Source organism: Hemibagrus wyckioides, linkage group LG18, assembly GCF_019097595.1.
Source record: "Hemibagrus wyckioides isolate EC202008001 linkage group LG18, SWU_Hwy_1.0, whole genome shotgun sequence".
Taxonomy (NCBI): Eukaryota; Metazoa; Chordata; class Actinopteri; order Siluriformes; family Bagridae; genus Hemibagrus; species Hemibagrus wyckioides.
Genome location: NC_080727.1, coordinates 9,433,950 through 9,445,842, shown reverse-complemented (window position 1 = coordinate 9,445,842; position 11,893 = coordinate 9,433,950). Strand labels below are relative to the sequence as shown.

Below are 11,893 nucleotides of genomic sequence, written 5' to 3'. Positions count from 1 at the left end.
CGAATTTCTGACGTAGCCCGACCTCAAAGCTCGTTCTACGCGGATATCCATCCGCATAGACGCTGAAACAAATAGTTCGTTCTTTTATTCCTGTTCACTTACGCCACAGCATCGTGTATTTGTAATGAAAATATAATTAGTTGCAAATTCACAGCATTTTATTATTATGTAACGATATAAAAAGCAAAAATTTGCATTTTCTACTTAGGCGCAAGGATCTATATAGTTTTCACCGGAACCGGAACTCCCTCCTTTCTCTCCCTCTTCCTCTGCTGGAAAAGGTAACGTGGTCGGCTTGTGTTATACTTCATATTCAGAAAAAAGCTGTTTTTGTTGTAAAGTCGGCTGTTAAACGCACTTTTAATTGTGTCGTAAGGTATAAAGGTTTTTATTATTAAGGTGCCGATGTTGGATCTGTAGTTTTATTAAACATTTCAGGTGAAAACGCGGTCTGCAGTGAGGCCTGCGCTCCGTCTCTCTCAGGAGCTAGAGCGTGAAGTTATGCTAGTTAGCAAACCCGAGCTCTCAATGCTAACGGGTTAGCTTTGCCCAGTTTCATCCATGAGCCCTTTTACTCTTGAATCACCCAAAAAATGTTACTTTATTTCAATATTTTATTTTATGCTTTACATTTTCCACTTGTAATCACGCTTGTTGACATCGCAGTATTTTTTATCCTCGATTGACCGCGAATGTAGTTAGTGCTAAAAACCGGTAAAGACACGGCCATCTACTTTAGCAAGCGAAATGTTTTCTCTAGATTGATGCGCGAGAACTTGAAATAACACCCCATGTCCAGAAATGTATTTACATATCTAATGATGCTTTCCGTGGAGTTCATTTGAAATGTATGCATTTTGGTGTTAAGAGGTTTAGGATACTTTGTAATGCCACTGCATTATGGTGTTCGTTACATTCTCTCCTCTGCTGTCATTCAGGAACCGCCATCATGTCGTCTCACCTGCAGTGGATGGTGATCAGGAACAACTCCAGCTTCCTCATCAAGAGGAACGGACAGACCTACAGCACTGTAAGTAGCCACACGTAGGGTGGTTGTGGTGGCGGCTCAGGTGTTTGAGGCTCTGGGTTGTTGATCAAACCCCAGCCATCACCAAGCTGCCACCGTTGGGCCCTTTAGAAAGGCCTCCAACTCCCCCTGCTCCTGGGGTGCTGCACTCTGACCCCAACCTCCAATGATTGGATATCGCAACTAGGCAAATAATTCAGCTAACCGGTTCCTAATCAGCTTACCAAGTAATCACTTTCCAAGTTTCTGTGCGTAGGGCTGACATTTCATCTCCTTGTGCCTGAGGGCTGAATGTTCTGTCACTGCAGTCTTAAGTGTTCGTTAAATGGCCTGTCTTCTGAGACAGGAAGTCAGGGAGAGTGCATCTCAATGTCTTGTTGATTTCCACAAACCCCAGTTAACGTCCGATTACGCCAAACGTCATATGCTCAGAGGATGTCCTCGGTGGATGTCCTTCTCCGGATCCAGACCCGAGTCCGGTCATTGAGAAGTGCTGGTCTAAAGTGTATTTTTAATATAGTTTAGTGGGATTTCTCATTGCCAGTTCAAGAACATAGCCAGCTTGGATCATATTAGCACCAGGCTGTAAGCTGGTTGGCACGGGCTTACAGGATTTCCCATTCACTTAACCTAATGCAGCATTTAGTACGTGTAGAAGAAAATTTGCGTATAAACTCGCCTGCCTCCATCACTCCAGATGCTTACATGCAGCATTCCAAAAGTCTCCATACATATAGGAAATTATGTTGTAACACAACTAGTTGTGTTCATGGTGTTGAAATGGCCATATAAATGTTTCTCTAACGACTTTTTTTTTGGTTGTTTCCATTATGGTGTTCCATTTTAAATTGTTTGCCTGGCCTTTCTAGTGCTGTGATTCAGTTTGGAAACTAGTCAGAATGTTAATGCAGTAGTGTGCTGCTTAAAACCGTGAAGATTCTTTGACATTAGAGTTGTTTCATGTACATAGTGTTGTCTTTCAATCATTTCAATATAATTTTAACCATGAATGAAGTGGATCACCCAAATACTATTCCCAAATTAGTCACTTGCTGCCTGATAAGTACGTCCAGAGTTAAGTGTAGTGTGTCTACCAACTTGCTGTGATTACTGATTGGATGCAACATTAAATTTAACATTTAATCTGTTACCCATTACCTGTGTAACATAGTTATTGTAAAGTTAGTCAGTAGGTGATGGCAGCAAACAGTCAGCACATGAGCACTTGCTCAGAACAGCTTGCTTATTGTCTGTTTTCAGAGTTGATTATTTTAGTCAACACATTACTCTACAGAGGTGTTTAATAACTTTAGCCAGTTGTTTGTTAATGCATCAGTATGTGTCAAATGTTGATATTGTACTGCACCATTTTAAGACGCATTACATTTTTTCTGTTTCAGGAGCCAAACAACCTGAAGGCCAGGAATGCATTCCGCTTTAACGGCCTCATTCACCGTAAGACAGTCGGTGTAGAGCAGGCAGCTGATGGCAAGGGTGTCGTCGTCGTCCTGAAGAAACGTACAGGTAATTGTTTTATCCTGCGAATATGCATGTTAGGATACTGGAGCATAAATTAAGTTGCGTTAGTGTTGACTGTGAAGGAGGCAGGAGTTAAAATTTCTAGGGCCTATCATTATGAAGGTTCTCGTGCCATGTTTTTTTTGACAGATTCACACTGTAACACATTGAAATAGAGGCTTTCCTTTTCTTAATTTGCTGCAAGCTATCAGTTAATCACTGTTGGTGTAGTTAAACACAGGAGTGTCCATGGCTTAACTATGTCTGAAACACTAGATATTAGATCAGAATGAAAAGGTCTGTTTGTATAATGAATTGAAATTTTGACTAAAATGTATTTACTTGATCATGTAAGTCTTGCACTTTATCCACAGTTAACCATAAAGTCCTTGTCCACTATTAGTGATTTGAGATGTTAGAGGAGTTGATGTTTGGTATTGGAGTAATGTTTTAAAACTGAACTGTGCTCAGGTCACCGCAAACCAGCGAAAGCGTACGAGAAGATCACCATCAACAAGAACTCTCGCACCACGCTGAACCGCCTAAGGAACATCATCTGCAAAAACAAGTACAGGAAGGACCTCTGCATGGTGAGGGGACAGTTTTATTCTTCTGTGTACTGGATGTGGTGTCTGGGCAAAGGCATACATACTGTCAAATATACAGATTCTACTCCATAAAGAAAACTACAGGGTTTTAACTGAGTTTATTTATTTATTTTTTAATTGTAACCTTAAAGTTGTAGAACTGATATCTGCTCATGCTTTACACTGGTGGTGAAATAATTGCTGATTAGTTTGGTCAGTTCGGTCCCTTTCACTATAGCGCATGATGGAGAATCGCACTTAGCTAGCAAGATTCTGATATCTTTGGACAGAGTAACTGTTTTGCTTCAGCATTTGTCAGACTGGTTAATTGCACAATATTATTGCAATATTTCCTTGCTAATTTGTTAAGTTTAGTTTTCTTAGAGATGTTAATTGTTTTGGGCAGAAACACCTTTACAGACTTTATCTACAAACCATATCTACCCCCCCCCATTTACTAATAAACCCTTTTACCACCTTCATGTGTTTTTGAACAGGAAGTGATGGCTCTCTAGATTTAAATTGGACATTTTTTATTCTGTCCCTTTCTCTCAGGCTGCCCTGAGGCGGGCCAGCGCCATCCTGAAGAGTCAGAAGCCTGTAGTGGTGAAGAAGAAGCGCTCCAGAGCTGCCAAGAGTGCATAAACGTGTACACACACACCACAAATGCTTAATTAATAAAGATTTTGGTCAAATATCCTGCTCTGTCGTGGTGGTTTTTTTTTTTTTTTTTTTTAAACCCTACAGTATAGTAATGGCATAATTACTGTAGTAAATGTACTGTGGTTTGATGATTTTGATTGCTAAGCAACATGAGGTTGTAGTACCCAAGAAGATTTACAGGGTCAAACGGAGTGCCCATGGTCTTGGCTAGTTCTAACCTCACAGACCCCAGCTAAGCATCTGGTGATTATCTCTCTCAAGGATCTGAACTCGTAACCTTCTGAATGCTCTGCACCATTAGCAAGCTAATTCTTGGGCTCCTTTTCCAGAAAGCCAAGCAGGACCTCTGATATCCAGCTGTCATCACTCAGCATCCTCAGTTGATGCTGATACCTCATGTTGATTGAATCTACTTGGCAAGTGTATTAATTTGTCACACTAGGTTTATTGGCCAGCATTCTCTTTAAATCCTCATGCCAATGAACTGTAAACTGCTTTAGTGTTGAGGAGATCCTCAGGGTTCATTGACCACTGTAATGTGATGAGAGCTGACAGATAAACTATAGTTTTCATCCCCTCAACAGGGTCATTGAGAACCACCCTTTAGGTGCATATTCTCCAGAAGGGGGCACTGATTAGTAGACTGTAACAGTGCCCTAGTCTTTAGGTGTGCCTGCAGCCAACACCCTGGACTAAAGATACACTATATTTCCAAAGGTTTTGGGACACCCCTCCGTGGAGACTGTGAGCCAGGCCAAAACTGGGACGCCTGCTATTACATGCACATGAATGTAATATGGAGTTGGTCCGTCCCTTTGCACCTATAACAGCTTCAACTCTAATGAAAAGGCTTTCCACAAAATTTAGGAGTGTGTTTATGGGAGTTTTTGACCATTTCTCTAAAAGCACATTTGTGAGGTCAGGCACTGATGTTAGACGAGAAGGTCTGGCTCGCAGTCTCCGCTCTAATTCATCCCAAAAGTGTTCTATGGGGTTGAGGTCAGGACTCAAGGACAGTCAAGTTCCTCCACACCAAACTCACTCATCCATGTCTTTATGGACCTTGATTTGTGTACTGGTGTGCAGTCATGTTGGAACAGGAAGGGGGTCATCCCCAAACTGTTCCCACAAAGGGAGCATAAAATTGTCGGAAATGTCTTGGTATGCTGAAGCATTAAGAATTCATTTCAATAGAGCGGGCCAAGCCCAACACCTGAAAAACAACACCTGAATTCAATGATTTGGAGGGGTGTCCCAAAACTTTTGGCAATATAGTGTAAGGTAAGGTGAAGTAGACTGGGCACAATAAATGGATAGTTAGAATCGGATTATATCCCACTAACAGTAGCTGTGCTCCCATTCACATACACTATATTGCCAAAAATATTCGCTCACCCATCCAAATAATCAGAATCAGTTGTTCCAATCACTTCCATGGCCACAGGTGTATAAAATCAAGCACCTAGGCATGCAGACTGTTTTTACAAACATTTGTGAAAGAATGGGTCGCTCTCAGGAGCTCAGTGAATTCCAGCGTGGAACTGTGATAGGATGCCACCTGTGCAACAAATCCAGTCGTGAAATTTCCTCGCTCCTAAATATTCCACAGTCAACTGTCAGCTGTATTATAAGAACGTGGAAGTGTTTGGGAACGACAGCAACTCAGCCACGAAGTGGTAGGCCACGTAAACTGACGGAGCGGGGTCAGCGGATGCTGAGGCGCATAGTGCAAAGAGGTCGCCAACTTTCTGCAGAGTCAACAAACAGACCTCCAAACTTCATGTGGCCTTCAGATTAGCTCAAGAACAGTGCGCAGAGAGCTTCATGGAACGGGTTTCCATGGCCGAGCAGCTGCATCCAAGCCATACATCACCAAGTGCAATGCAAAGCGTCGGATGCAGTGGTGTAAAGCACGCCGCCACTGGACTCTAGAGCAGTGGAGACACGTTCTCTGGAGGGACGAATCACGCTTCTCCATCTGGCAATCTGATGGACGAGTCTGGGTTTGGCGGTTGCCAGGAGAACGGTACTTGTCTGACTGCATTGTGCCAAGTGTAAAGTTTGGTGGAGGGGGGATTATGGTGTGGGGTTGTTTTTCAGGAGCTGGGCTTGGCCCCTTAGTTCCAGTGAAAGGAACTCTGAATGCTTCAGCATACCAAGACATTTTGGACAATTCCATGCTCCCAACTTTGTGGGAACAGTTTGGATCTGGCCCCTTCCTCTTCCTACATGACTGTGCACCAGTGCACAAAGCAAGGTCCATAAAGACATGGATGACAGAGTCTGGTGTGGATGAACTTGACTGGCCTGCACAGAGTCCTGACCTGAACCCGATAGAACACCTTTGGGATGAATTAGAGCGGAGACTGAGAGCCAGGCCTTCTCGTCTAACATCAGTGTGTGACCTCACAAATGCGCTTCTGGAAGAATGGTCAAAAATTCCCATAAACACACTCCCAAGCCTTCCCAAAAGAGTTGAAGCTGTTATAGCTGCAAAGGGTGGACTGACGTCATATTGAACCCTATGGATTAGGAATGGGATGTCACTTAAGTTCATATGCGAGTCAAGGCAGGTGAGCGAATACTTTTGGCAATATAGTGTATCTCAGTCACGTAGCGTGATTGATCTCTTTGTGTGAGAGAAACAGTGTTCAGGAGTCACATTTGTGATCTGGCCCTGTGTCAGATCAATAACCTGTGTGTGTGTGTGTGTGTGATGGAATTCTGAGCTGTGAGCTTTGAGTCACACACTCAATACACACATTTGGGACTGAAAGCCACAAACTTTCTCCTGATGTGGGTGTCCTGCATGGATGCCATGTATCTTCTGCGGGCCCTGTGTTTGTGTGTATTGCTGTTCATGGGTGTGTGCTGCCATGCATTTGAACTACAGGACATGATCCACACTCTAATAGAGGAGAACATCCATCTACATGACCAGCTGGAGAACCTCACAGCCACACTGAGAGAACTGAGGCAGCTTCTGCTTCATCACAGCTCTGGTATCTATCCATCTCTTTGTATCTCAGTTCTTAGAGGGTTAAATAGCATATAATGAATGCTTCATATTATTTCAATTTTTATGGTTTTTGGGGAATTTGTATCAGTTATCCAATCATGTGGCAGCAGCACAATGCTTAGTCAAGAGATTCAGTTACAAACATCAGCATGTTCACAATGTACATCAAAGTGGGGGAAAAAGTGTGATGTTAATGACTTTAACCATGGCATGGTTGTTGTTACCAGATTGGCTGGTTTGAGTATTTCAGAAATCTCCCTGCTATTCAAAATGGCATAAAAAAAACACTGCGTGAGCAACAGTTCTGCAGGTGGAACCATCTTGTTGATGAGAGGTCAGAGGAAAATGGCCAGATTGAAGGTTCAAGCTGCCAGGAAGCAACTCCAATAATTACTCTTTATAACCATGATGAGCAGAAAAACATCAAACCATGAAGTGGATGGTCTACAAGAGCAGAAGAAGACCACTCCTTTAAGCTAAGAATTAGTATCTGAGGCACAGACTCACCCAAAATGTGTATCTTCTGATGTTTCTTTGTGAATATTAACTAAAGCTCCGGTAGCATGATTTTATGCATTGTGCTAATTGGCTGATTAGATACCTGCATGTTCAGGTGTTCCTAATAAAGTGGATGGTGTGTATATCAGTTTAACATTACATTATTCCAATTATTTATTATTATTATTATTATTATTATTATTATTATTATTATTATTATTATTATTATTATTATTATTATTTTTATTTATTTATTTATTTATTTATTTTAAAAACTATATTTGTGTAAGCATGTTCACTATTATTAGGGTGATTTTAGTATTGGATTTGAATTTGGATTCTCTTGAGGCCAGATTCAAGGTTTATAAAGTGAAAAGATGATGATGCTTCAGTTCTTGTCTTTTAGGTCACAGCCATGAACATGAGCTTGATTTGCGGCATCGTTGGCAAGAATGGTCACAACACAGTAAGTGTGTTTCTGCCACACCAACAAAACTGGATATTCAGTTCTTACTATACACTATGTTCCCAAAAGTTTTGGGACACCCCTCCAAATCACTGAATTCAGGTTTTCAGGGGTTGGGCTTGGTCCCTTAGTTCCAGTGAAAGGAACTCTTAATGCTTCAGCATTCCAAGACATTTAGACAATTTCATGCTCCCAACTTTGTGGGACCAGTTTGGGGATGATCCCTTCCTGTTCCAGCATGACTGCACACCAGTACACAAAGTAAGGTCTATAAAGTCATGGATGAGCGAGTTTGGTGTGGAGGAACGTGACTAGCCTTCATTGAGTCCTGACCTCAACCTGATGGAACACCTTTGGGATGAATTAGAGCGTAGACTGTGAGCCAGGCCAAAACTGGGACGTCTGCCTTTACATGCACATGAATATAATATGGAGCTGGTCTGCCCATTACAGCTATAACAGCTTCTATTCTTCTGGGAAGGCTTTCCAGAAGGTTTAGGAGTGTGTTTATGGGAATTTTTGCCCATTCCTCTAGAAGCGCATTTGTGAGGTCAGGCACTGATGTTGGACGAGAAGGTCTGGCTCACAGTCTCCGATCTAATTCATCCCAAAGGTGTTCTATCAGGTTGAGGTCAGGACTCTGTGAAGTTCCTCCACACCAAACTCACTCATCCATGTCTTTATGGACCTTGCTTTGTGCACTGGTGTGCAGTCATGTTGTGTTCATGTCACCCTGCTCTTGCCCCAATACCTTGAGTTTATATACTGATGCATTCTTGATTTATTTTATTTACTTATTTTTAAGATAGATGCCTCCAAAATGACCCAGTAGTTTGTCAAACAAGTAGTTTACTTTCTGAATGTTTTTTCTTTCCTGGCTGCTCCAGTTAGGTGCTTGCACAGTGCATCATTGATCCACATGTTTGATTTGGTACAGGTTTTTACATAGGATGCCCTTCCTGAGGCAACCCTCTCATTTTTATATGGGCTTGTGACTGGCACTGAGAGTACACTGATCTGTGCAGTCTCCAGTGCCTGGGTTGGTTCCCTGCCAAAGGAATTGAAATTGAAGCTTGACTTTGTGGGGATGTGGAGGCTTAGTGGTTAAGGCGCTGGCCTGCTGATTATAAGGTTGTAAGTTCAAACCCCAGGTCCACCAAGTGTCTGCCCTTGAGCAAGGCTCTTAACCCTTAATTGCTAATTTGTATAAAATGAGTTAAAAAAAAATGTAAGTTGCCCTTTATAAGGGAGTCTGGCAAATAAATGGCAATGATTTAAACACATGCTTTGTGTAAACTCTATAAATTCAACTCCAAATCATTGAATTCAGGGGTTGGACTTGGCCCCTTAGTTCCAGTGAAAGGAACTCTTAATGCTTCAGTATACCAAAACACTTCATGCTCCCAACTTTGTGGGAACAGTTTGGGGATGACTCCTTCCTGTTCTGACTGAAAAACAACACCAGGATTCAATGATTCGGAGGGTTGTCCCAAAACATTTGGCAATATAGTGGATGTACAAGAAAAATGTAGGTGTGGGTAGGGGTTTGGGGGTGTTAATGAGCCTGATAAGATGCATGTCCTTACATCCTTCTGTGTTTTGCGAGATCTGCTGTTGTTTGTTGAAGTGCTCTTTAATGGTTATGCAATCAAGGGAAATTTATATTCATGTCTGTTACATATACACTATAAATAGAATGGCAATAAAATGTTCAGTCTGTTAGAAACCTGTGTTAAACGAACCGCTAACCTGAAGAATCAGATATTTGATTGTTTAGTGTCTACAGTTTATTGTGACATTCTGTCACTGCGTATTTGTAACAGCTGCTATGCTGGCATGGGTGAACCAGAAAAACTGACACACACACACACACACACACATCAATACAAAAGCACACAGCTTTTCCAATACCCACAAACAGCCTCGAGGGATCTAATCGATAAACCCCACTCTGTCCAAATCCATTAGCAGTCCTGAACATTCAAGCTGTTGTACTTTTATTTTTTTCTGTTAAATAACCTTTTAAATGTTACTGTAGTGACTAGATCATTAAGTCAAATGTATAAAATATTTCAAAAACAGAACATTACTTTCATTTTGGTTCTCACTATGGTGTGTGTGTGTGTTTGCTCTTGCAGACATCAGTCCAGAGACTCATGTGTTGCTGGAGCATACGCTGTGTGGACATGAGCTTCATGGATTCGCCGCTTCAGCCACTGACCCCATGTCAACAATCCTCACGTTTATCTTTATTATTCTAATACATCTACTGTTATAATGAAAGCAAACACACACACACACACTAGACATGCCTAGAAACATTATTTCAAATTTATATACTAAAAATATATGGACACTGATGAAGCTGTGGTTATCTGTCTAACACAATATATTGGTGTTGAAATAATAATAATAATTATTATTATTATTATTATTATTATTATTATTTATTTGAGCTCAATACATACATTCACAGTAAATTGGAACTCCTTCAGAATGAGTGGGGGGAGTGGATGCGGGTTTATTTATGCAAGTCACTGTATGTATGTGTGTATATATTGAACTGTATCATTTATTGAAGGAACATGTCTCTATATTATATTAATGGTGCACTCTGTTATTTTGTAGATATGCTTAATTATCAACTCGAGAATACTGAACAATATAGAACTACACCGATCAGGCATAACATTATGAGCATTGAGAGGTGAAGTGAATAACACTGATGATCTCCTCATCATGGCACCTGTTAGTGGGTGGGATATATTAGGCAGCAAGTGAACATTTTGTCCTCAAAGTTGATGTGTTAGAAGCAGGATAAATGGGCAAGCGTAAGGATTTGAGCGAGTTTGACAAGGGCCAAATTGTGATGGCTAGACGACTGGATCAGAGCATCTCCAAAACTGCAGCTCTTGTGGGTTGTTCCCGGTCTGCAGTGGTCAGTATCTATCAAAAGTGGTCTAAGGAAGGAACAGTGGTGAACCAGTGACAGGGTCATGGGCGGCCAAGGTTCATTGATGCACGTGGGGAGTGAAGACTGGCCCGTGTGATCCGATCCAACAGACAAGTTACTGTTGCTCAAACTGCTGAAGAAATTAATGCTGGTTCTGACAGAAAGGTGTGAGAATCACAGACAAAAGTGCCAACAATGGGCATGTGAGCATCAGAACTGGACCACAGAGCAATGGAAGAAGGTGTCCTGGTCTGATGAATCATGTTTTCTTTTACATCACGTGGATGGCTGGGTGCATGTGTGTCGCTTACCCAGGGGAACACATGGCACCAGGATGCACTATGGGAAGAAGTCAAGCTGCCAGAGGCGGTGTCATGCTTTGGACAATGTTCTGCTGGGAAACCTTGGGTTCTGCCATCTGTGGGATGTGCTGAACGAACAAGTCCGATCCACGGAGGCCAAACATTGCAACTTACAGGACTTAAAGGATCTGCAGCTAACATCTTGGTGCCAGATACCACAGCACAACCTCAGGGATCTAGTGGAGTCCATGCCTTGACAGGTCAGGGCTGTTTTGGCAGCAAAATGGGGACCAACACAATATTAGGCAGGTGGTCATAATGTAATGGCTGATCGGTGTATAGCTTCTTTGTAATTTGTATTAATTGGAGCAATTTGTTAAGCAAACTGCTTCTTTACTGTAAAGTATTATGCATACATCTTTACACTATACATTAATATGATTAAATAAAAAATAAATTCAAATGATTTTTAATTAAATCTAGGTTTTAAAGTTTGATTACAGAAATACTATAGTTTAAGCACTCTATAAATAAACTAACTACTATAGCTGATGTACATTACTGACTTAACATAGTGTTCTATACACCTGGATTTTGTGTTCATACACAGGGAAAAATGAGCAATTGTTAGCAAAAGGTCTTCCATAGTGATTCAAACTTAGCCTATATGATTTCTATTCAGATAGCCTTTAAAAATCTAAACAGTTTGCTAAAAAGTGTTAATTTCCCTTTGTATACAGACTTTTGGGACATCCTGTCGAACATTATCACTGTTCTCAGTAGGAGAAACACATGAGACACATTGGGCCTGCTTATGACAATCATCATCTAGAAATGATCCTGAATCCTGAATCACTATC

General features: G+C 41.4%; 1 protein-coding gene across 1 annotated transcript; it reads left to right on the top strand.

Annotated features, from left to right (window-relative positions):
- The first annotated feature begins 225 nt into the window (after positions 1-225).
- rpl28 (ribosomal protein L28) lies at positions 226-3,829 on the top strand. Its single transcript, XM_058416506.1, has 5 exons — positions 226-281; positions 939-1,030; positions 2,428-2,551; positions 3,017-3,135; positions 3,688-3,829. Exons 2-5 carry the CDS (start codon positions 950-952, stop codon positions 3,775-3,777), a joined length of 414 nt encoding a protein of 137 aa, XP_058272489.1. The 5' UTR covers positions 226-281; positions 939-949; the 3' UTR covers positions 3,778-3,829.
- The last annotated feature ends 8,064 nt before the right edge of the window (positions 3,830-11,893 follow it).

What these genes read in the sequence shown, in the direction of transcription:
- rpl28 (XM_058416506.1), top strand. Translation starts at nt 950, where the DNA reads ATGTCGTCTCACCTGCAGTGGATGGTGATCAGGAACAACTCCAGCTTC. An exon ending in ACGGACAGACCTACAGCACT is followed by an intron (nt 1,031 to 2,427) that starts GTAAGTAGCCAC and finishes TTTCTGTTTCAG; the next exon opens with GAGCCAAACAACCTGAAGGC. An exon ending in ACAGGAAGGACCTCTGCATG is followed by an intron (nt 3,136 to 3,687) that starts GTGAGGGGACAG and finishes CCTTTCTCTCAG; the next exon opens with GCTGCCCTGAGGCGGGCCAG.